This window comes from Dama dama, chromosome 22, assembly GCF_033118175.1.
Source record: "Dama dama isolate Ldn47 chromosome 22, ASM3311817v1, whole genome shotgun sequence".
Taxonomy (NCBI): Eukaryota; Metazoa; Chordata; class Mammalia; order Artiodactyla; family Cervidae; genus Dama; species Dama dama.
Window position 1 is genome coordinate 15675077 of NC_083702.1, and position 22909 is coordinate 15697985.

Here is a 22909-nt window from a genome sequence, read left to right on the forward strand (position 1 = left end):
GTGGAGGTGATGGAATTCCAGTTGAGCTATTTCAAATCTTAAAAGATGATGCTGTGAAAGTGCTGCACTCAATATGCCAGCAAATTTGGAAAACGCAGCAGTGGCCACAGGACTGGAAAAGGTCAGTTTTCATTCCAATCCCTAAGAAAGGCAATCCCAAAGAATGCTCAAACTACCACATAATTGCACTCATCTCACACACTAGTAAAGTTATGCTCAAAATTCTCCAAGCCAGGCTTCAACAATACGTGAACCATGAACTTCCAGATGTTCAAGTTGGATTTAGAAAAGGCAGAGGAACCAGAGATCACATTGCCAACATCCGTTGGATCATTGAAAAAGCAAGAGAGTTTCAGAAAAACATCTATTTCTGCTTTATTGACTATGCCAAAGTCTTTGACTGTGTGGATCGCAATAAACTGTGAAAAATTCTGAAAGAGATAGGAATACCAGATCACCTCACCTGCCTCTTGAGACACCTGTATGCAGGTTAGGAAGCAACAGTTAGAACTGGACATGGAACAACAGACTGGTTCCAAATAGGAAAAGGAGTACGTCAAGGCTGTATATTGTCACCCTGCTTATTTAACTTATATGCAGAGTACATCATGAGAAACGCTGGGCTGGAAGAAGCACAAGCTGGAATCAAGATTGCCGGGAGAAATATCAATAACCTCAGATATGCAGATAACACCACCCTTATGGCAGAAAGTGAAGAAGTACTAAAGAGTCTCTTGATGAAAGTGAAAGAGGAGAGTGAAAAAGCTGGCTTAAAGCTCAACATTCAGAAAACAAAGATCATGGCATCCGGTCCCATCACTTCATGGCAAATAGATGGGGAAACAGTGGAAACAGTGGCAGACTTCATTTTTTGGGGCTCCAAAATCACTGCAGATGGTGACTGCAGCCATGAAATTAAAAGACTTTTACTCCTTGGGAGAAAAGTTATGACCAACCTAGACAGCATATTAAAAAGTAAAGACGTTACTTTGCCAACAAAGGTCTGTCTAGTCAAGGCTATGGTTTTTCCAATGTATGTATGTATTTTCCAAACAATGTATGTATTTTCCAATCCAACATGTATGGCTGTTGAGAGTTGGACTATAAAGAAAGATGAGCACTGAAGAATTGATGCTTTTGGACTATGGTGTTGGAGAAGACTCTTGAGAGTCCCTTGGACTGCAAGGAGATCCAACCAGTCCATCCTAAAGGAGATCAGTCCTGGGTGTTCATTGGAAGGACTGATGCTGAAGCTGAAACTCCAATACTTTGGCCACCTGAGGCGAAGAACTGACTCATTTGAAAAGACCCTGATGCTGGGAAAGATTGAGGATGAGATGGTTGGATGACATCACTGACTCAATGGACATGAGTTTGAGTAAACTCTTGGAGTTGGTGATGGACAGGGGGCCTGGCGTGCTGCAGTCCATGGGGTCGAAAGGAGTCGGATACAACTGAGTAACTGAACTGAACTGAACACTGCAGAGCAGTGAAGAAGTGTAGCTCTCTCAATAAATTATCGTGGGTCAATTGGGAAAAAAATAATATTGACTCACACATCATGCCACATACACACAAAAAAAAGCAGTCTTATGTGGGCGGCAGATGGAAATATGCAGAGTTAACCAATAAAGGTAACACTAGACAATGTGCCTGGGATAGGTGATGGTTTCATAAACAGAACACAAAAACCAATTAATGGAACTAAAATAACATTAAGAGCCTCTGTCCACCAAAATACCTAATTAAAGAGTGAAAAGGGAAACTACAGAATGGAAGGAAGATATCTGTAGGGCACATATTCAACAAGAGACTGATGCCAAGAATGTATGAAGAACTCTTTCAAACCAAGGAGGAAAAGGCAGATCACCCATCTTTCTAAAAAGTCAAAAGATACATAAAATACATAACTAACGAGAACCTACTGTGTAGCACAGGGACCTCTGCTCAGGGCTCTGTGGTGACCTAAATGGGAAGGAAATTCAAAAAAGAGGGGGTATGTGTATACATACAGCTGATTCACTTTGCTGCACAGAAGAAGCTAACACAACATTAAAGCAAATATTGTTTGCTGGTTTTGTTCAGTCATTAAGTCACGTCTGACTCTTTGTGACCTCATGGACTGTAGCCCACCAGGCTCCTCTGTCCAGTGGGATTTCCCAGGTAAAAATACTGGAGTGGGTTGCCATTTCCTTCTCCAGGGATCTTGCCAACCCAGGGATCAAACCTGTGTCTCCTATATCGGCAAGTGGATTCTTTACCACCAAGCTACAGGGAAGCCCAAAGTAACTATACTTCCAATTTAAAAAAAAAAAAAAAAGTGGTCAAAAGACTTGAACAAGCACTTCAGAAAAGAGGACATCCAAATGACTGGGGTAAAAAAAACATATGAAAAGGTTTTCATCTCATTCACCATCAAGGAATACAAATTAAAACCATACCAACCCACAACATTGTAAAAACAACTATGCTCCAATAGAAAATTAATCTTTTTAGAAAGATGATTTATCATTTAAAAAGAAAGCACTGAGAAAAACCATTATACATGTACCAGAAAGGCTAAAATTTAAATGACTGACTCTACCAGGTGTCGACAAGTATGTGGAGAAGCTAGAACTCTCATACACCAATAGGGATTATAAATTAGTACAAACTCTCTACTAAAGCTAAACATATACACATTATTTATGACCAGCAGTTCTGCTCCTAAGTGTTTGCCGATCAGAAATTCATTCACCAAAAGACTTGTAAAAAAAGAAGTTCACAGCAACACTGTTCATAATAACCTAAAACAAGAAACAACCCTAATATCCATCCACCACAGAAAGGATAAGTAAACTGGTACATTCAAGAAAACAAAATAGATACCACAGAGTAATAAACAAACTACCAGTGGGTAAAGAATCTGCCTGCAATGCAGGAGACACAGGAGACACAGGCTCAGTCCCTGAGTCGGAAAGATGCTCTGGAGAAGGAAATGGCAGCCCACTCCAGTATTCCTGCCTGGAGAATCCCATGGACAGAGGAGCCTGGCGGGATACAGTCCACAGGGTCGCAAAGAGTTAGCACAACTAAGTACGCAGACTGGCACAGAAAACATAGAGAAATTTCATACACTTAATGTTGAGCAAAAAAGCAAACACAAACTATATACTGGGTGAGTCCATTTACATAAAGTTCAAACTCATGTGTGACACTAGAAGTCAGCACTGTCATGACCTCTGGGTGCGGCTCCATGACTGGGCAGAGGCCCAAGGGGTATTTCTTGGGGCGGAGAGAGCTGGAAAGGTTCAAAGTCTTCATCTGGATGGCAGTCACATGAGTGTATCCACTTAGCGATACATCATCAAGTTGTACACTTACAATGTGTGCATGTTTCTGATACACATTACACTTCGTAAAGAGCTCCACAAACCGGAAATGCAAAGATCCCTAGGATTCCAGACACACATTCCTAGGACCCAGCAGGCCCCGAGAACAACCTGTCTGCAGGACAGTGAGTCCCTTCCCCCTGCACGGTGGTCATTGAGGTCATTCATGTGGGTTCCTGTGTTTCTGTGTGGCATGGGTGTGTGTGTCTTCCCTAGGTGGTGGCAGGGGGAACACCAAGCAGCACAAGGGTATGTGTGTTTCAAGCTGCAGCTGTTTATTTCCCCAGATAAACTTTAAAGCCATCAGCATCTTCTGAAGAAGCCTCCTCACTAGCGATATGTTTGGGAAACTCCACGGCCTTGGCGGGGCGGGGAAGAAGATACTTAGGCAAGTGGCAGGTTGATGGAATTCCATTTTTAGTGGTCCTCTCTACCATTCAAATTCTAAAGAGCTCTTGGGAGCAGCACCCAACTCACTCCCCATTCACACCCCCATGTTTCAATTGACTGGTGGGAACCCAGAGCCCTGGGAGGCCAGAGAGGTATCAGACCCCCAATCCTGCCTTGGAGCTCTGGTTCCAGGTAGAGAGCGAGGGAAGACACAGGCAGAGAGGGCTGTGTGACACATATCCATCCCTGAGCCCCTCCTGGTCACAGGAGAATTCACTTCCCATGCCCAATACTCAGCACCTCTCTACAGGGCAGAGGATGCATGTGTGCTAAGTTACGTCTGACTCTGTGACCCTATGGACCATAACCTGCCAGGCTCCTCTGCCCGTGGGATTCTCCAGGCACAAATACTGGAGCAGATAGCCATTTCTTTCTCCAGGGGATCTTCCCTACCCAGGGATTGAATTCAAGTCTCTTATGTCTCCTGCATTTGTAGGCGGGTTCTTGACCACTAGTGCCACCTGGGAAGCCCCTACAGGGCAGAGAACGACTGGGAATGCTTTTGTGGACTTGAGAAAGTTCCTGAATGTCCAAAGGCCTTCTGTGAAGTGAGATGAGCAGCAGAGGTAAAGAATCCACCTGCTAATGCAGGAGAAATGGGTTCGAAGCCTGATCTGGGAAGATCCCATAAGCCAGGGAGTAGTTAAGCCCACGCACCACAACTGCTGAGCCTGTGCTCTGGAGCCCATGCTCCGTGCCGAGAAGCCACCTAAATGAGAAGCCCGTGCCCCGAAACCGGAGAGGATCCTCCACTCGCCACAAGAGAAAAGCCCGCACAGCAACGAAGACCCAGCACAGCCAAAAATAAATAAAAATAAGGTTTGAAAAAAAGCAAGTGAGACTAGCAGGAAAGACTCTCGAAAGTCCCTTCCAACTCTTGACTTTCTGAGTCATCAGGGCCGACAATAAAAATCAGATAGAAAAATAAAATAAAATAACTCTCCCTTTTCCAAAAGACGTAGGGGAGCATTCACGCTCACTCTTCATTTAACTTGTGGCCCCTGCCATCCTGGGTTGGCCCCCTCGCCGGACAGGAAATGGCCCCGATCCCCTCTTCTGGGGCTCGTTACTTCCTCTGCTGAGTATTTAATTAGAACTGGCAATGGCTGTTTGGAAAGAGCTGAGGCCAAGAGGGCAGGAAGGCGTCTCCTTGTTCCTGGCCCAGGAGATGTGAGCCGGCCGAACAGCTGGGACGGGCTTGGTCTCGGTCGCCCCCCTGCTGGCAGCGCCTGACGGCTTTCCGGCTTTCCGTGCTCATCAATTCAGATGTTCTCCTGGGGAGTCCCTGACTTCGCATTGGGTGGGGCCCGTCTCAGCAGGAGAACCGGCTCTCCCCACCCCACTCCCTTCAGAGTCTGCCTTCCTTAGGCTGGAAACCCATGTCTCCAGGTCCAGCGAGCCTGCAGAAGCGGCTGCAAAAGGGACCTGGAGATGTTAGCAAAGCCGGGCAGGAAGTAACAACGAGCAGATTCAACCTGGAAAAATGCAGTCGTTGCATCTGGGGATAAATAACCAGAAACACAAATACTCAGGTGGGAGGGAGAAGCCTGGAACAGGAAGAGGCCAGACGGCACTTGGACAGGAGCTTGCAATGTGATCTAGTGACAAAGAAATTGCTGGGGGATTCATGGACTGGATGCATGGAGGTGCTACCCCAACAAGAACAAGGAAGGAACAGGGGCGGGACCAGGCAGCTGTTCTCTGCCTCCCTGGAGGCCAGAAGTGAGTGGACCACGGGGTGGAGCTGGCAGCAAGAGTCAAGTCAGACTCTAGAAAGAACCTTGTCGCTATGAAGGGTAGGGAGATATTATCCAAGGAAATGAAGAAATCCCTGGGAAGATGTTTGAAGCACTGGGACACAGGAAGCCTGTCCCAGAGCCAGGGGCATGGCCCAGATGACCTTCAGATACCCCCACACAGTTCACCGAGGAACACGTGATTCTGCAGAAAACAGAGAGTGGGCCTGCCTGTAGATGCTACAGGAGATAGGAGATGGAGGAACCCAAAACAACTGAAAATACTGAAATTTCAGAGCTGGGGATAGTCACATGACCTGTCCTGAGTGTGAGACCAAGCTGGGAGAAGAGCTGCAGGCAGACCAGAGTCTGCAGACGGCCAGACAACCTGTTCCTTGGGCTCACAGAACGGTGCTCTCCAATCCTCCATTGGCTCCACTGCCTAGGACGGGCCAGGCTCAAAACGAGGCCCCCGAGACAAGTCCCCACGCACTTCAGACCCAGCGGGGCCAATCAAATGTATACCATCTGACCTGTTCCTTCACCAACTGATGGTTGCTCTGGAGGGAGCTGGGTTAGACCTCAAGAAGAACTTGCCTCCTGAGCTTTGAGATAACCGCACAAGCAAGTGAAAGAGGCGGTTTCTCGTCTCTCTTCCTCTGGTTGGATCATGGGCTAGATGGTGCTTCAAGATACATACAGCATCGCACTTCTCACGGAAGCGCAGTGAGAAAGGCAGAGGTGTGTCACATTTCCATCAGACCAGAGACGGGGAAGTGCAGGTGTAGAGAGCAGATAAATTAGACTAATTATCACTTTAAAAAGGGCTCTCTGCAACAAGCTACATTAACACACTTACAGTGTAATGAGAATTTTTACAACAGAGGTTCAGTGTAGCAGGTGAGACTTCTAGCTCAGACCAGGGCACACAGATGGATGAGCTATCCATGCAAAGGTCCGTGCGATTCCAGGTTCTTCCTGGGGATGGTCAGCCTCCTGGTGAGGTATCTGATATCAGGTGTTAGCCTTTGGGGCTTCCCTGGTGGCTCAGCAGTAAAGAATTCACCTTCAATGCAGGAATGGGGGTTCAGTCCCTAGGTCAGGAAGATCCCCTGGAGGAGGGCAAGGCAAAAGACTCCAGTATTCTTGCCTGGAGTATCCCATGGACAGGGAAGCCTGGTGGGCTACAGTCTGTGGGGTCACAAAGAGTCGGACATGACAAGCGATTTAGCATGCACGCACACACACATCAATCAGCCCTTGGGTGAGATTTCTGGACACCCCAGAAAGAAGAAAAGAAAAAAGCTTGTTGGAGGAGGCTTCTCCAGGGCATCTGGACCACTGACAGGTGTTAGAGCCTAACAAGGGGTCCATGAAGCCAGGTCACTAGAGGACTGAGAATAATTAGGATGGGAGAGTCTGGCTCATTTACAGACATGTCAGCCTGGAGGAAAAGATAGGAGTTTTGTAGGGATCTGGGGACCTGAGAGGCAGAAACTAGAACAGCAGCTACGCTGAGCTTCTAACATGTCCCAAGCACTGCTCTAGACACTTGAAGGAATGTTCCCTCATTTAATTATTCATTTCCTTGACAACTATCACGTACCCCTCGATGGACCACTCGTCTTCAAAACAACTCAAACAGATCAGACGAGAAAACCCAAGTCACGGGTGACATCATAGCATCTGCCCAAGGTTGTACATCACTTAGCGGCTGAGCTGGGATTCCAAGCTCACTTGACACCAGACCTTTCTCCTTCAAGAAGCCTTCCAGCCCTGCCCCTCCTGGCTCCAGTCACTGTAGCAAGTCAGCTTGGCTCCATGTATTCACATAGGTGCAGACAACAATGTCTGTGCAGAATATGTGCACCCAAACCAGTGGAGGCGGGCGGAGCACCAGTGAACCACAGCCCTTCGGTCCTGGAGGGAAGGATGCTGTGTTTGGGGAGTAAGACCCCAGCATCTTTGTGTGGTTCTGCTTGGCTCCAGTCAAGATGAATGACTGAATTCTCTTCCATTTCCTCAGCATCCTAACAACAGGAGGGAATGACCCAGTGTGTAAGAGGCGGTGAAGAGGTTATCCACCCGCCTGTCACACGTGCCCACACAAGGAATACCTGCACGACCCTGAGGACTGTCTGCCTTCTGTGTCCTTCGCCAAACACCCACCCCTTCCTGAGTGTGCTGACCGTGAAGACACTCTCCTCTTCATCTCACACCTCCACGCGCCCCAGAACACCAGGGACGCTCCATCCCAAACGCTGCCTGGCTGTGCAGGCATTAGGCACCAAAAACATAAGCAGCTTATGAAAGCAGGGATAAAGGAAAAAGGGGGGCCATGGTCCTTCAAAAAGGAAAGGGTCACTGTGGTGTGATTTCCAGAGTCCTCCATCTGCCGGGGCCCAGTCCACTACCATCATCTACGGCTTTGATCCTTATTAAAGACGCAGCTGCTGCAAAGCCTGGCTGTCCCGAGGGGTTTGAATGAAAGAGCTGAGAGTGGACGTGAAGGTGGAAAGTGATGCTCGAACCAGGTGGGAGAAGCCACAGAAGGCAGAGGCTGGGCACCCAAGGCAAGCAGGGCCCGCCCTTATTCGTCCTGATGCCCACGGGCTGGCCACGGCAGGACACACCCGTAGGGGTCCTCCCAGCCCTGCGCCCAGGGGACTGACGCACCACGCGGGGTCACTGTCCGAAGTGACTCCTGATGCCACGCTGCCCCGCCCTCCCTGGGGTTCCTGCAGAGTCAGCCCTCAGCCTCACTCTCCTGAAAACCCCTGCCACCGCTCACCCCATGTGCTGGTACAGATCCACCCCACTGTCTCAGGGGTAAGCCCCAAGCAGATTGATTCCTGCTGCAAACACAGTAATTAAAAGGTACCTGCAGGGATACGGTTGTTCCCCATCTCATGATCTCCCACCTCAGCAGGTAAGAGGGGAGACAGAGGGGGCAAAACAGGGACAGAGGAAAGGAGAGAACACTCCCAAGTCCAGAGGCCCCTGGTTCTTCTCCTGAACCTGCTTTGGTGGCCGACAATCTCCATGGTGACAGCAAGGACTCCCCCTCCCCCATGCCAAGCTAAGAGGGCAGAAGCATCAGCTCCCCGGAAGTGGGGACGGTGCAGTGATAGAGATGTAAACAAAGGATCTGAATCCTTCCCTGGGTACTAAGCTCTTTGACCTTGACTGAGTAACCTGTTTTCTTATCTGAGAAATAAAGGCAGTGAAACTTCATCTTTTACAGGGTCGTTACAAGGATTCAATGAGTGGTTCTTTGTGCCCCAGCACAGTTGAAGTATTTGTCGTGACTCATATCTTCAAAAGCAACATTAAGATACTCAAGGAGAGGGCTTCTCTAAGTGGTTCAGACAGTAAAGAATCTGTCTGCAATGCAGAAGACCCAGGTTTGATCCCTGGGTCAGGAAGATCCCTTGGAGAAGGAAATGGCAACCCACTCCAGTATTCTTGCCTGGGAAATCCTATGGACAGAGGAGCCTGGTGGGCTACAAAGAGTCACAACAGAGTGACTAAGCATGCATGCATATATTTGATCAAGTAGTTTCTGACAAGGGTGCCAAGACCACTCAATGGGGAAAAGACAGTCTTTTCAACAAATGGTGTTAGAAAAACTGAATATCCACATGCCAAAAAATGAAGTTGAACCCTTACTTAACTATATGTAATAAAAGATATTCAGGGAGAGACTTCCCTGAGGGTCCAGTGGTTAAGACTCCATGCTCCCAACGCAGGGGGCCCAGGTTCCATCCTTGGTCGGGGAACTAGATCCCACATGATACACAGTGCAGCCTAAAAAAAATCAAAACACAAAACAACAAGAACAAAAGACACTCAAGGAAGGAAGGGTCCAGATTCCTGTGGCCCCCATGGCAGGCAGGAGAGAACAGACAGTCCTGGCAACTCTGGGAAGGAAATCTCTTGTGACCAGATGAAAGCGAGGTCCTAGAGCCAGAGCAGCCTTGGGGACACAGTCCTGGTCACGCAGACAGTTCCCGACGTACGGTCCATAAGAAACTGTGTCTCCGTGTGTTTCTGAAGGATTTCATAATTACATCATGGAGACGAGCCTGGCCTAAACACAAACATCAACAAGTCCACAGCAACGGTAATCACCCTGGGCTGTGGGATTTGCCCGAGTGCAGAGCTGGAGGGTGTTGAGAGGAAGAAAGAGGGAGGAACAGGGTGGGTGGGGGGAGACCCCCGGGGCTCAATCTCTTCCCCAGGCAGGAAGTCAAAACTTTCTAAACTGGGGACCCGAAGGGCAGCCTGGAAGGGCTCAGGTTTAATGTCTGTCTGTCTGTCTGTCTGGGCCTCTCTCCCCGGCCCCTGCTTCCTCTCACTCCCTCCTCCAGTGCCCTCCACCCTCCTCTCTGGGTCAGGGGCACAGAGGGGAGATGCAGATGGCTATGGCATTTTCTTCCCCACAGTAGCTACTGCAAAGAAGCAGGAAGGGGCTAGAGCTCAGGTGGGGAGTGGGGAGAGGAAATGCGGGCAGGGTTCCAGGCTGCTGAGACCAGAGGCAGGGTTAGGGGAAACGGGGGGTCCCTCTTCTTGGGAAAGCCTTCCCTGACAACTCCAGCTCCTGGGGACTGCCCCATCCGCTGAACAACTCTGCAATATGCTATCCTTGCCACGCACTATGCTTTGAATCAGTTCAGCACACTTGAGTCTCTACTGTGTGTCGGGCACTGTGCAAATAAACACACAAAAAAGAAATAAAACACAGTCCTGGCTCTCGAAGTCTTCAATCTATCCGTGAACAAGTGAAGCTCCAGAGGGTGTGCTAAGTGTTTTGGTCACTCTGCCCAAGTGCAAGGAGCATTAGATTAAGGAAGATACAACAGAGCATCAAATAACAGCTTGAAACGGTGAGAAACCGAGTCCCTTTTCAATTATCCTGCAAAGTCTCCATTTGATGTCAATATATCTTTAACTTATCTGATACTACATAAGTGTCCTTCTTTCTTTTTTAACCTGATATCTCCCCTGGAGCTGGAGAAGACTCTTGAGAGTCGCCTGCACAGCAAGGAGATCCAGCCAGTCCATCCTAAAGGAAATCAACCCTGAATATTCACTGAAAGGACTGATGCTGAAGCTGAAGCTCCAATACTTTGGCCACCTGATGTGAAAAGCCGACTCATTGGAAAAGACCCTGAGGCTGGGAAAGATCGAAGGCAAGAGGAGAAGGGGGCGACAGAGGATGAGATGGTTGGATGGCATCACTGACTCAATGGATGTGAGTTTAAGCAAGCTCAGGGAGACAGTGAAGGAAGGGAAGCCTGGTGTGCTGCAGTTCCTGGGGTCAAAGAGAGTCAGACGTGACTGAGCGACAGAACAACAACAGCAGTCTCCCCTGGACAGAGGCCATCAGCCTACCCAACTCACCGTCCCCTCACCCGATGCTTGTGCAGGACCAAATACTGACATGCTTAATTCCAACATTTAAACCAAGAACAATTTTCATGGAAGAACTCACAGGATAGGCAACAGAAGATCACCACCAAAACCAACTGCACTTCTTTTAATGGCAGCCAAAAACAAAGAAATGAAATTAGGTCATTTGTAGAGATGCGGATGGATCCTAGAATCTGTCATACAGTGTGAAGTATTTCAGAAAGCAAAAAACACTGAGGTTTGATGAAAACAACAAAATTGCGTAAAGCAATTATCCTTCAATTAAAAATAAATTAATTTTAAAAAGAAAGAAAAATCAAATAAAAAAAAAATCAAATATGGTATATTAACATATACATATGGAATCTAGAAACATAATACAGATGAACCTATTTGCAGGGCAGGAATAGAGACTCGGACGTAGAGAACAGACATGTGGACCCAGCATGGGGACGAGAAGGTGGGTAAAACTCAGAGAGTAGCACTGACATATATCAACCACTTCGTGTAAGCAGACAGCCAACGAGAAACTGGTGTAAGCCCAGGAAGCTCAGCTTGGTGCTGTGTGATGACCCAGAGCAGTGGGATGAGGGAAGTCCAAGAGGGATGGGATATATGCATACATATTCCCTAGCGGCTCGTAAGTAAAGAATCCGCCTGCAATGCGGGAGACATGGATTCAATCCCTGGGTTGGGAAGATCCCCTGGAGGAGGGCATGGCAACCCTCTCCAGTATTCTTGCCTGGAGAATCCCCAAGGACAGAGGAGCCTGGCGGGCTGCAGTTCATGGGGTCACCAAGAGTCGGACATGACTGAGTGGCTAAGCACAGCAAACAGCTAATACACTTCACTGCACAGCAGAAACTAACATGAGGTTGTAAAGCAGTTATACTCCAATAAAAAATAGCAAAAAAAAATCGCTATATTAAGCAGGACTGACCAATTCTACGTTCTCCCACTATCGTTCTTCTCCTTCTCACCCATTCGCTCTGTCCTCACTGAGTATACACGGACAGCCAAGTGCTAACAGCTGCTAAAGGTTGAAGGAAAAAATATGTAAGAACGATTATAAATGGAGAAAACTGTCTTTATCGGTGCAATTTTTGAGTACATGGAGAAAACAGTCTCCATTTTTACTGCAGCCCAACTCTGTCCGTCTAAGTCCTAGAAAGCCAGTCCCTTCAGATCCAGCGTTGCAGGATCCCTGATTACGCTCAGTCTCCAGATCCAGAAAGAAGCCAGCTGGTGGCAGTGCAGGACCTAGAACCTGGGCTTGAGCCACTCAACCCTCTTTCCGCTCAGCTTCCTTCGTGGGTCCAATCACGTTGTGGATCAAACCACATGCTTCCAAATACAACTAGCAAGGAAGGGTCAGCTGACGTCACAGGTATGCTTGGCCCCACCCAGGCCCCCAATATCATGCCCCTGCCTCCAGACTCCTTGGGAACCTTCTCTGAGCCAGTCAGTCTCCAGGAAGCAGCCTATAAGCCTTCCCATCTGATTTCTCTTCACACAGCAGACAGGCAGGACAGTCACTGTCTGTCTGAGCTTCTTCTAGGTTTGCGGAGTGATGTTCAGGGGTTCGTAATAATTTTCTGGGTCTGAAGCCCTAGGACAGTCAGATGGAATCTATGAACCCCTTCTCAGAATGTTTCAGTGTATACAATAATCATACAGAATAAAGAGAAGACTCATCACACAGGAATCAAAATACTTAAATGTAAATGTCATACACTTACTGCTTTAAGTGAAAAAGTAAAAGTGTTAGTCGCTCAGCTGTGTCTGACTCTTATGACTCCATGGACTGCAGACTGCCAGGCTCCTTTGTCCATGGAATTTTCCAGGCAAGAATACTGGAGTGGCTTGCCATGCCCTTCCTTCTCCAGAGGATGCTCCCGACCCAGGGATTGAACCTGGGTCTCCCACAGTGTAGGCAGATTCTTTATCATCTGAGCCTCCAGGGAAATGTATGATACAGTCATACACATACTGCTTAAACAATGCATCCGATAGCAAGCCTAGCAGCACATCTAAACCTTGTCATCATTTCAAACAAATGATGAGCCTCAGGGCTGACAGAGACTTGTGCAGCCATTATAAGGGGATATGAAGCTACATGTGACTTCCACTGGTGACAAACTCCCAGCTACTCACAGCAATGTCAGTTTGTACCTATATCCTTAACTCAAGTAAATGCTATGTTTTGGGTAAATGTTGGGGCTTCCCAGGTGGTGCTAGTGGTAAAGAACTCGCCTGCCAATGCAGAAGACGCCTGAGACAAGGGTTCAATCCCTGGGTCGGGAAGACCCCCCGGAGGAGGGCATGGCCACCCATTACAGTGTTCTTGCCTGGAGAATCCCCACGGACAGAGGAGCCTGGCAGGCTACCGTCCATGGGGTCACAGAGTTAGATGCAACTGAAGCGACTTAGCATGCACGCACCTAAATGTTGGTGAAAGTAAGTGCCATTTTCTACCATCTGAATTGATGAACCCTAGTCACAAAACCTGCAAGATTTAAGAACCCTTGATGCTGCCATGTAGCCCCAGGGGTCATCAGAGAGAAGGTATAGGGGCAGCATAAGGAGCTGACCAGGAGTAGCAGGGAGACCCCATCCACAGTGAGGACAAGGGGACACTTAAGGCTGGTGGCCAGAACCATCCTCCCCATCCCTCAAGCCCCAGATACAACCACTGGGCTTCTCCAGACCTCAAAGGCTCAAAGAAGACCCCCACCACATACAACACCCATGTCTAAACTTGCACTGTCCTCCCCAACGCTGCAGCTTGCAGGGGGGTGAATGCCCACTGGAGATCTGATAAGAGTCACAGACATAGCCCACTCAGGAGTGCTGGGCCCCGAGTATCTGGGAGTGAGGAGAAGGGAGGCGATTCCTTCTAGAGCTTCCAGGCGGGCTTCTCCCATCACCAGACCACTCTTCATGCTCCCAGCACTCTCTCCCTACTCTGTAACTGCACATTCAGGCCTGATCCTGTGATTCTCTGTGGTCAGGGCCGCTTTCCCTACTAGACCAGAGGCCCTCGTGGCATCAGCTCCAGCTCAGGACATGACACCGCATCGGCAGTGTCTGCTGAAGGAGATGCAGAAGAGAGGCAGCCAGAGATGGAGCCAGAGACGGAGCCTGGTGGGTTTCCTCTGGCCTCTGCTTCCCTTTGGGGCATCTTGACAGCTGGAGTGACTTACCCAAGCAGTCTCTGTTCATGAATGTTAGTTTTTAATTACAAACTCTGAAAAAGGAAATTGATGTTCACCCAGGTTTGGGGGACTTGACTTGCTCTCCTTGCTTCTCTCTGAATCCCCGCCCCCAGGCTGCTTGGGGTACTTCCCCCGGGAGATCCAGTCCACCCAGGCCTGCCCTGCTGCGCTCAGCTGTGTGGTCCCATCGGGCAAGGGCTGCTCGGGCTGTTGTGTTTCCTGAAGCTCCCTTGGGGCAGGAAAGAGGCAGGTGAGACGCCCTGGGCTCTGGTATGTTGCTTCAGGGTGGGGTGAGTGGAACAGGAACACATCCCAAAGCCAGGGGGAAATCAGTGCATTTTCCCCAGTCATTAGAGCAAATCAACAGCCACGGGACCACTACCCACACCCATGAGAACACGACAGCATCACCAAGAAATGGAATGGACTGGAGTGTCATTAAATACCACGTTCATATCTTCCCTGCTCTCCGTCATAGGCCTTCTTAAGAATGCAAACTCCCATTCTATTCCTGAGAAGGAAACAGACTAATCTCACAATGGTGTCGATAAGGATGCAGGGACCCCCACCCCACAGAAATACACCACTCCCTCAGGCCAGTGCCCAACAACCTGCCTGGGGCCTGGAGGCAGAGCGGTGGACAGGAAGACCTCCAGGTCACCCTAGAAAAGCAAGCGGCAAGGTTTTCCTGAGAATCAGGGAATCTCCTACACCCCATTTCTCCCAGCAAAGCAAAATGATACAGGTAAGAGAGAAGAAAACCCTCAGGTCTGAGGGTCTCATCTGCAGGGCTGTGGATGGATACCACATAAGGAGAAAGACAGCAATTTCACAATGTTGCCCCACCACTGTCCAAAAGCCTAGGAGGACAAGGGTTCCCATCAGTTATTTAATCAGATGTATAAAAACTCTTCCCGAAAAAGGTGGTAGTTTAGTCACTAAGTCGTGTGCAACTCTTGCAACCCAATGAACTGTGTAGCCTGCCAGGCTCCTCTGTCCATGAGAATTCCCAGCCAAGAATACTGGAGTGGGTTGCCATTTCCTTCTCCAGGGGATCTTCCTGACCCAGGGATCGAACCCAGGTCTCAAGCATTGCAGGCAGTCTCCTGCATTGCAAGCAGACTTTTCGTGCAAGAAAGGGATAATGACAGAGGTTAGGTCAAGAAACAGCAGCCTCCAGTTTGAAGATAGTGAGGCAGCATTTGATTTTCCCAGCCTGCCAGCTTCTCCCCTAAATGAGCCCCACTGGGAGGTCCCCATGTCCCGTACCCCAGAGGTCCCCTAGACGACTCCTTTTGACTCTGCACAATAATCTGGGTTGAATTGTCAGGCGTCAGGGCCACAGGGCGAAGAGTCAAGTGTCAGAGACATCCTTTGTCTTGAGGGGAGGTGATCTCCTCTCCGTAGAGACAGAGGAGCTTGGTTATTCCTGGGTTCCCACCCGACAGCAGGTCAGAGAGAAGGGCTCTGCCTCCTGAGTGAATCTGCGAGCCTCCAGGGCTTCCGGGTTGGCACTCTGCCCCCCATGCCTGACACTGCCAAAAGCAGCCTGTAGACCTGCTAGAGAAGTCAGACCACGCGGTGCAAAGGCAGCTTCTGCGAGAGGTCCTAAGGGGTGTCCTAATCCCAGGAAAGCCAGTGCCGAGCAAGGGGGCACCTGGTCTCCCTGTCCATGCCCTTTCTCCATTCCCAGTTGGGAAGATCCGCTGCCCACAGAGATGAAGTTTGGGGCATGCCTACTGGAATTCCAGGGCCTGCAGTTTGGGAGAAAGTTTTTGCACTGCTGTGTAAACATGCCCTCCGGGCCCATCAAGGGCATTGTATGCTGTCCTGGCTCTGGGCTCAGCCACCACCTAGATGCCCCTTGGTGCCACCCAAGCATCCGAGTCTCTGCCTCTGTTCCTCTGGCTCTCTGGGTCAGGGCAGGAGGTCAGGGGAGGCCTGTTCAGCCTATCTGCTCTATAGTTCAGCCCATCCACTCTGAGTCTGGGGGCTCAAGGCTGGGTAGTCCCTTAACTGCTTGCACTCATTCGCCTCCGACTTGAATGCAGTGATTTTGATGCTTGACTCCAAAGGGGAGCCCACATTTATTGGAACTGGCAGTGAGGTTGCAGGGGTCTCTGTCACCCAGAGGCATCTCCAGCAAGGTCTTTAGATGAAATTCTAATCAAATGGCCAAACATAAGAAAATATAAAGTGAACCATGGCTTAGTCATCCAATAAATACTAAATAGTCTTTAAAATACAAATGTGGACCTTGTCAATACATGATAATATGTACACAAAATGAAAGGTGAAACACCAAACAAGGGACACACTAGTTCTCCTCTGTCTGAAGCGTGCCCAGATATCAACTAGAGTTGAAAAGAAGTCCACGATACTCAATCCATTAGAGTTTGGTGGCCACAAAGTTCTTCTGATCTGTAAGGCTAAGTACATATTTTTCATAGTTCTCCAAAAGGAAACCCACTTCCTCTCCATTTGCCTTAAACTCAAAGCAAAGCTAGAGCCTAAGAGGCCGTCCAGCCCAGGAGAGGGTTGACAGTCTAGAAGGCGGGGCCGCTGCACCTGCTCTCCAAACAGCCACCAGGTGCAGCCGGGCAGTGTCCCTGCCCCATGAGGGACCAGTTCCAAGCTGCTGCTCACGCCCAGAGGCTGGGCATCCCGACCCAGAGAGCAGTTCAGACCCCAACAAGCCTCCAGAAGGTTGTTCAGACCCTCATGGTCTCCACCTCTAACCAGGGTTTAGCACCACCTTGACCTAGGGGTGAGGGGAAGGGGTGGAGAAGAGCATGGGACATGAGCCCTGAAGGAGGTGACAATTCACTCACAGCCTTGTTGGGTGACAACCTGGGTGCCCATTATCATTAGCGGAGTGACCAGGTAAACAAGCGCTCATCTGTTAGAAAAAAGGAATTCGACACATGTGCACCAGGGAATACTTTGGCCACCTGATGCAAAGAGCTAACGCACTAGAAAAGACCCTGATGCTGGGAAAGACTGAAGGCAGGAGGAGAAGGGGGTGACAGAGGATGAGATGTTTGGATGGCATCACCGACTCAGGGGACATGAGTTTGAGCAAACTCTGGGAGATGGTGGAAGACAAAGGAGCCTGGTGTGCTGCAGTCTGTGGGGTCACAAAGAGTCAACACGACCTGGCAACTGAACAACAACAACACTAATGAATGGTCTGAAAAATACAGTGCTGAGACAAAAAGGAAGGGAACAGAACGGGTTTAAGACAGAGCACCACTATGTAAATTAAAAATGCGTACAGTTCAGAGAAACTGTCACCACCAACACGGTGGTGAGCCTAAGGAGACATGACAGTAAATACAATGTGGGATCCGGCTGGGATCCTGGAGGACAAAAAGGGGGAAGGTAAAAACCAGGGGACTCTGAACAAAGAAGGGATTTGAGTTAATGACAGGGTATCAATAGCGGCTCATTAACCGTGATAAATGTACCGTATCGATAATAGAGGAAACTAGTGTGTGGGATGGGGACCTCTCTGTCCAATTTCTGAGAAAATGTAAGACTCTTTCATATGCTATTGACACTAGTTATAAAATAGAAGACTGATGAGAACCTAAAGTACAGCACAGGGAACTCTACCCAATGCTCTATGGTGACCTAAATGGAAAGGAAATTCAAAAAAGAGGGAACATGTGTATATGCATAGCTGATTTACTTTGTGTACAGCAGAAACTAACACAAAATTTTAAAACAGCTATACTCCAATACAAATAAATTTTTAAAAAGCTGTCCTAAGCAATACTGTCTTTTTTTAAAGAAAAAAACGCACAAAGCAAAAGCAACACTATACGTTTCCCAAAAATACCAAGCATTGGAATGACGGCCTTTGGGGGCAGCAGGCGGTGAACAGGGAAGGGTAAGGGGCCTAAAAGAAATCACAAGGAGCACAGGCACCAAGGTGGCTGCAGGCCTTGGGTTCCAGGGCCAAGCCCCCAGGCCTGATGCAGGACTGCAATCAGGGACAAGGTTGACATGAAAGCCCCTCCCCCGTCCCCAAGGGAGCAAGGAGATCCAACCAGTCAGTCCTAAAGGAAATCAACCCTGAATATTCATTGGAAGGACTGATGCTGAAGCTTCAGCTTCAATACTTTGACCACCTGATGCAAAGAGCTGACTCACTGGAAAAGATCCTGATACTGGGAAAGATTGAGGGCTGGAGGAGAAGGGGGTGACAGAGGATGAGATGGTTGGATGCCATCACTGACTCAATGAACATGAGCTTGAGCAAATTCCATGAGATGGTGAAGGACAGGGAAGATGGTGAAGGACAGGGAAGTGCTGCAGTCCAGGGGGTTACAAAGAGTAGGACACAACTTAGCAACTGAACAACAACAACAATCCCTGTTCCCAGCAAGGGCAAAAAGGCAGTGGTGGTACCCCAACCCCATACACACACCTGTGAGGTCTCAGGAAAATTCCTCCCTCCTCTCAGCGTCTAGAATCAGGCTACTCAGAGGATCAGGGGCTCAAGACCAGGGTACCCCCTCCTCCAATGGCAGTTATGGCAGGAACCCCTGTCTCTTGTGAGTCTGAGTGTCAGTGTTAAGACCATCGACTCCAGGATTTATCTTTATATAAATAAATAAATCACAAGAAGGACCTTTGCACACCAATGATAATAATGCGCCATGACTGAGAACTGTGATGAACTCAACTCTGCATCAGTGGTACCCAAACGCATAACTTTGGAAAAGAGAAGGAGGGGGGAAAAAATAAAGCAAAACACTGCAAGAGAGTAGGTCAGGATGGCTACATGAGTGGTAGAGGCTCTGATGACAGAAGGGACTTGGGGGAGGCTGAGTAGCTTGGAAAGGCCCCGAGAAAGAAGAGTTAACTAGACCTGAAGCCAGGGTAAGGGGCCAGGAGGGAAGCACTCTTGGCGAGTACACAGCAGGGACAACAGTCTAGGACACACTCCACCTGACTCCAATCAAAGGCACCAAGTGAGCTCTGGGTTTCCAAAGGGGAAGGTCGGCACGCCCACAGCAGGGGAGCCCCAAGCAGCCCCGACCAAACACTCGTCAGTCCTAAGAGCTAGCTCTGGGCCCTCCTAATTCCCAGCTGAGGCTCGCAAAATCCAATAGCAATCAAAATAAAACATGCTGGGGGGCAGCAAAGATGGCAGCCCACTAGAAGCAGTGCAGTTACATTTGAATTTCAGATTAGCCACAAATAAAATTTGAGTAAAGTATGTCCCTAATGGGGCTTGCCCAGGGGCTCAGTGGCAAAGAACCTGTCTGCCAGTGCCGGAGACACAGGCTCAATCCCTGGGTCAGGCAGATCCCCTGAGAAAGAAATGGCAATCCACTCGGGTATTCTTGCCTGGGAAATCCTATGGACAGAGGAGCCTGGCAAGCTACAGTCCATGGGATCGCAAAAGAGTCAGACACAACTTAGCAATTAGACACAACAAATATCCTCAATATTGCATGGGACACACTTCTGCTAAAAAAAAAAAAATTATTTGTTTTTAATCTGAATTCAAATTTAACTAGGTATCTTGAATCTTTATTTGTTAAATCTGGCAACTCTCAATAATAACAAGAGCAGTTAACACTGACTTGTTACACCTTCAGATACTTCTAGTTGTCAGGTTTCTTCTTCATCAAAACCCAGTGAAGACTGTATTGTTATTCCCTTTTTACAGACAAAGAAACTGGGATTCCAAAGGATCAAGCCACTTGCCCAAGGTCATGAGGCTGACAGATGCCTGGCCTGGGATGTAGACATCTGTGTTCAGACTCCAGAGTCCACCTCTGGGACAGGCTGCCGTCTCCCAACTCAGCAGGGGCACAAGGCCCAGGCCTCCACGGCCTGAGCCTCCCTGACTCCCTGACACACAGGGAAGGCACAGCCTCCCACAGTGGTGACGCCAAGAGCTCCTTGCCCAGCTCTCAAAACATGAATACATGTAACTCCATGGCTGATTCATGTCAATGTATGACAAAACCCACTGCAATGTTGTGAAGTAATTAGCCTCCAACTAATAAAAATAATTGAAAAAAAAAAAAAAATGCCTTGAGAAACCTTCCAATCAGACCCCAGTCAGAGGCACCAAGCAAGTTCTGGGTTTCCCAAGGTGAAAGTCAGCACACCCCACAGCTGGGGAGCCCCAAAGCAGACTTTAAAGAGCACACGGGCCCTCCACTGGCGCAAAGAAAAACGCTAAAAGGGGCTCCTGGTTTAAGGGTGGATAAGCAGCACAGGTCAGCACAGCCAGGGTCAGAGCCGGGTCACACGCCATCCTGCCTGGGGACAGCAAAATGGATGAATGACCTCTGGGGATGTCCCTTCCCTTTGGGGATGGAGTTAATGTGAAACTTACAAAACAGGTATCTGATGAGAATGTCAGCCCATCCTTCAGCATGACACCCTTTTCTATAATCATGAATATTTATTGAGCATCTACTGTGTACCAGACACTGGGCTAGATGTTTTCATTGGCCCGTCTAACAATGGGGCATGTAAAACTATAATCCTGCAGAGTGTCTATTTGCAAATGAAGAACCTGAGGCTTGGGGAAGTCATTTATTCAACTAGCACTAGTTAAGTTCCTATATATGCCAGACTCTGTCCAAGGTGCTCAAGATACAGCAGTGAACCAAACAAGACCGCTGCCTTCATGGAGCTGGGAGGGGCACAGATGAAAAATAAATCTACCATGCTATTTCAGGTGCTAAGTATGATGCTGAAAAGTGAAGCAGGGTCAAGGTACAGAATGATAGGGGTGGGGGGGGGGGGGGCACTTTATCTAAGATAGTCAGGGAAGATGTCTGAAGGAGGTAACATTCAAGCAGAGGTCTGAAGTGAGGGGCTGAACATGCACAGGTCTGAGGAAGGGAGACCAAAGCAGAGATGACAGTCCATGCAAAGGCCCTGAGGTAAGAGTGATGAAGACACAACCGAGATAAGGCCAGTGGGCTGGAGCCAGCAGCGGAGAGTGGGAGGGGTAGGAGGTGAGTTTGGAGGGGATGGCAAGGGCCAGCCATCTTTAAAGGATCGTGTGGTATGAAGAAATGGATGGAGAAGTGAGTGAAGAAATGGATGGAAGGATGGATGAATGGATGGATGGATGTAAGTATGGATGGGTGAATGGACGGACAGATGGAGAGATAAACGTGTAGATAAATGGATTTATCTGGTCAGAGGTCAGAATACAGATAGCTTACAAGCTGATAAAATATGTCTGATGTTCTATTCCCAAATAACCAACTCCCTGGGAGTCCCAGGCAAGGACTTTTCTTAATAATGTAAGTCTCCTAGACAGAAACTTCAATCCAAAGCACAACAGGCAAATCAGGTCTTCATTCCAAGGAAAACATTACAAAGGCCACAGGATGGCGAGTCAGGAAGAAGTGCCTTGCCTTCTATCTCTAACTTCTGTCTTTATCTCTAAGCCAACTTTCAGATGGGCGCCCACCACCAGCACCACTGGCCCCACCAGCACTTGGGATCCCAGAACGCTTTCTCAAGTCCCTGAGCAAGAAAATCTGGTTTGCCCACCAGAAGGAAGGAAAAACAGCATGACAGATGCCAGAACAGAGCCAAAGGCTTCCTGCACGTGGCCCGATGGCCAGGAACCCAGCCCAGCACCGCCATTGCACCCCAGACCCTCAGCCACCTGCCCAACCTCACCTCCAAGTCCTTCTCCAGCTCCAGCCCGGCCTCCATCAGGTTGTGCTCAAACTCCTCTCGCTGCTCCTTCCTCTCCTCCTCCAGGGCGTCTAGCGGCCCCAGCTCGATGTCACCGGGAGCCCCCGCCTGGGGGTCCTTGCCCGTCTCGCCATTGGAGACGATAGCCAGCGAGTGGCCCGGGGAGCCGTGGCCGGGGTGCGCCCCACGTTTCCGGTAGTGGTAGGCGAGCACGTAGTCCACCTTCCTCTGGTTGTCATGGAAGTGCATGCGGCTCACGCGGGCCTCCGAGGACACCGGCTCACTGGCCTCCAAGTAGTTGTTGATTACCTGGCAGGAGAAAAGGGGATGCGAAGCGGCGACATCCAGTGAGGGAGGGGCGAGAGGCGCGGGAGGCTGACCTGGCACTCTGGGACCCGGGAGGGGGACGAGGAGGCCAGGCCCTCACCGAGTTCATCGGCCACGGCTGCCACTCTTCCACCCCAGCCCTGGGTCTAGCCCCGGCCGACAGATGCGGCACACACGCACGCTCACGCACACAGACGCACACTCAGCGTGAACCCCGCGCATCCCACGGCCCGCCTGCCTCCGCGCACCAAGCCCCATTCCAGCACACGCGCGCAGGCGGGCACTCGGCCTTACACCGGCACACACTGCGCACACCTGCGTCACCCGCGCACGCTCTGACACGCAGGTCCCCCCACACACACCACGACAGCCCTACCTCCTCGCAGAGCTGCAGGCCAGCCTGCAAACACGCCGTACTCACCGGCAGGCTCTCTGGATCCATTGGAACAAAGGCCGATTTCCAGCTGCCTGGCCCACCCCACGGGGGATTCACTGTCCACTCTGCGCCTCACAGCGCCACATCCTCCTCTACCCGCTCTCCGTCCTCCCCAGCCACTGGCGAGGACCCTGCCAGAGAGGCTGCGGTCCACTCCAGTCTGCTCCCCAGGCGATGGGAGGTTGAGAAGAAGAGGAGAAAGAACTAGGTGGAGCCAGGGGAGGGACCTGCCTCCCGCTTTGGGTGTTTCCCTGTTTATTACCGGTTTGATAC

The 22909-nt window shown here is 49.5% G+C and overlaps 1 protein-coding gene across 1 annotated transcript in view; it reads right to left on the reverse strand.

The window, feature by feature from the left end:
* Nucleotides 1-22909, reverse strand: part of ANO2 (anoctamin 2) — a 340921-nt gene that overhangs the window by 306872 nt on the left and 11140 nt on the right. The window contains exon 3 of the mRNA XM_061124073.1: nucleotides 21856-22182. Within this exon, the coding sequence (XP_060980056.1) occupies nucleotides 21856-22182 (327 nt within the window). The remainder of the gene's footprint in view (nucleotides 1-21855; nucleotides 22183-22909) is intronic.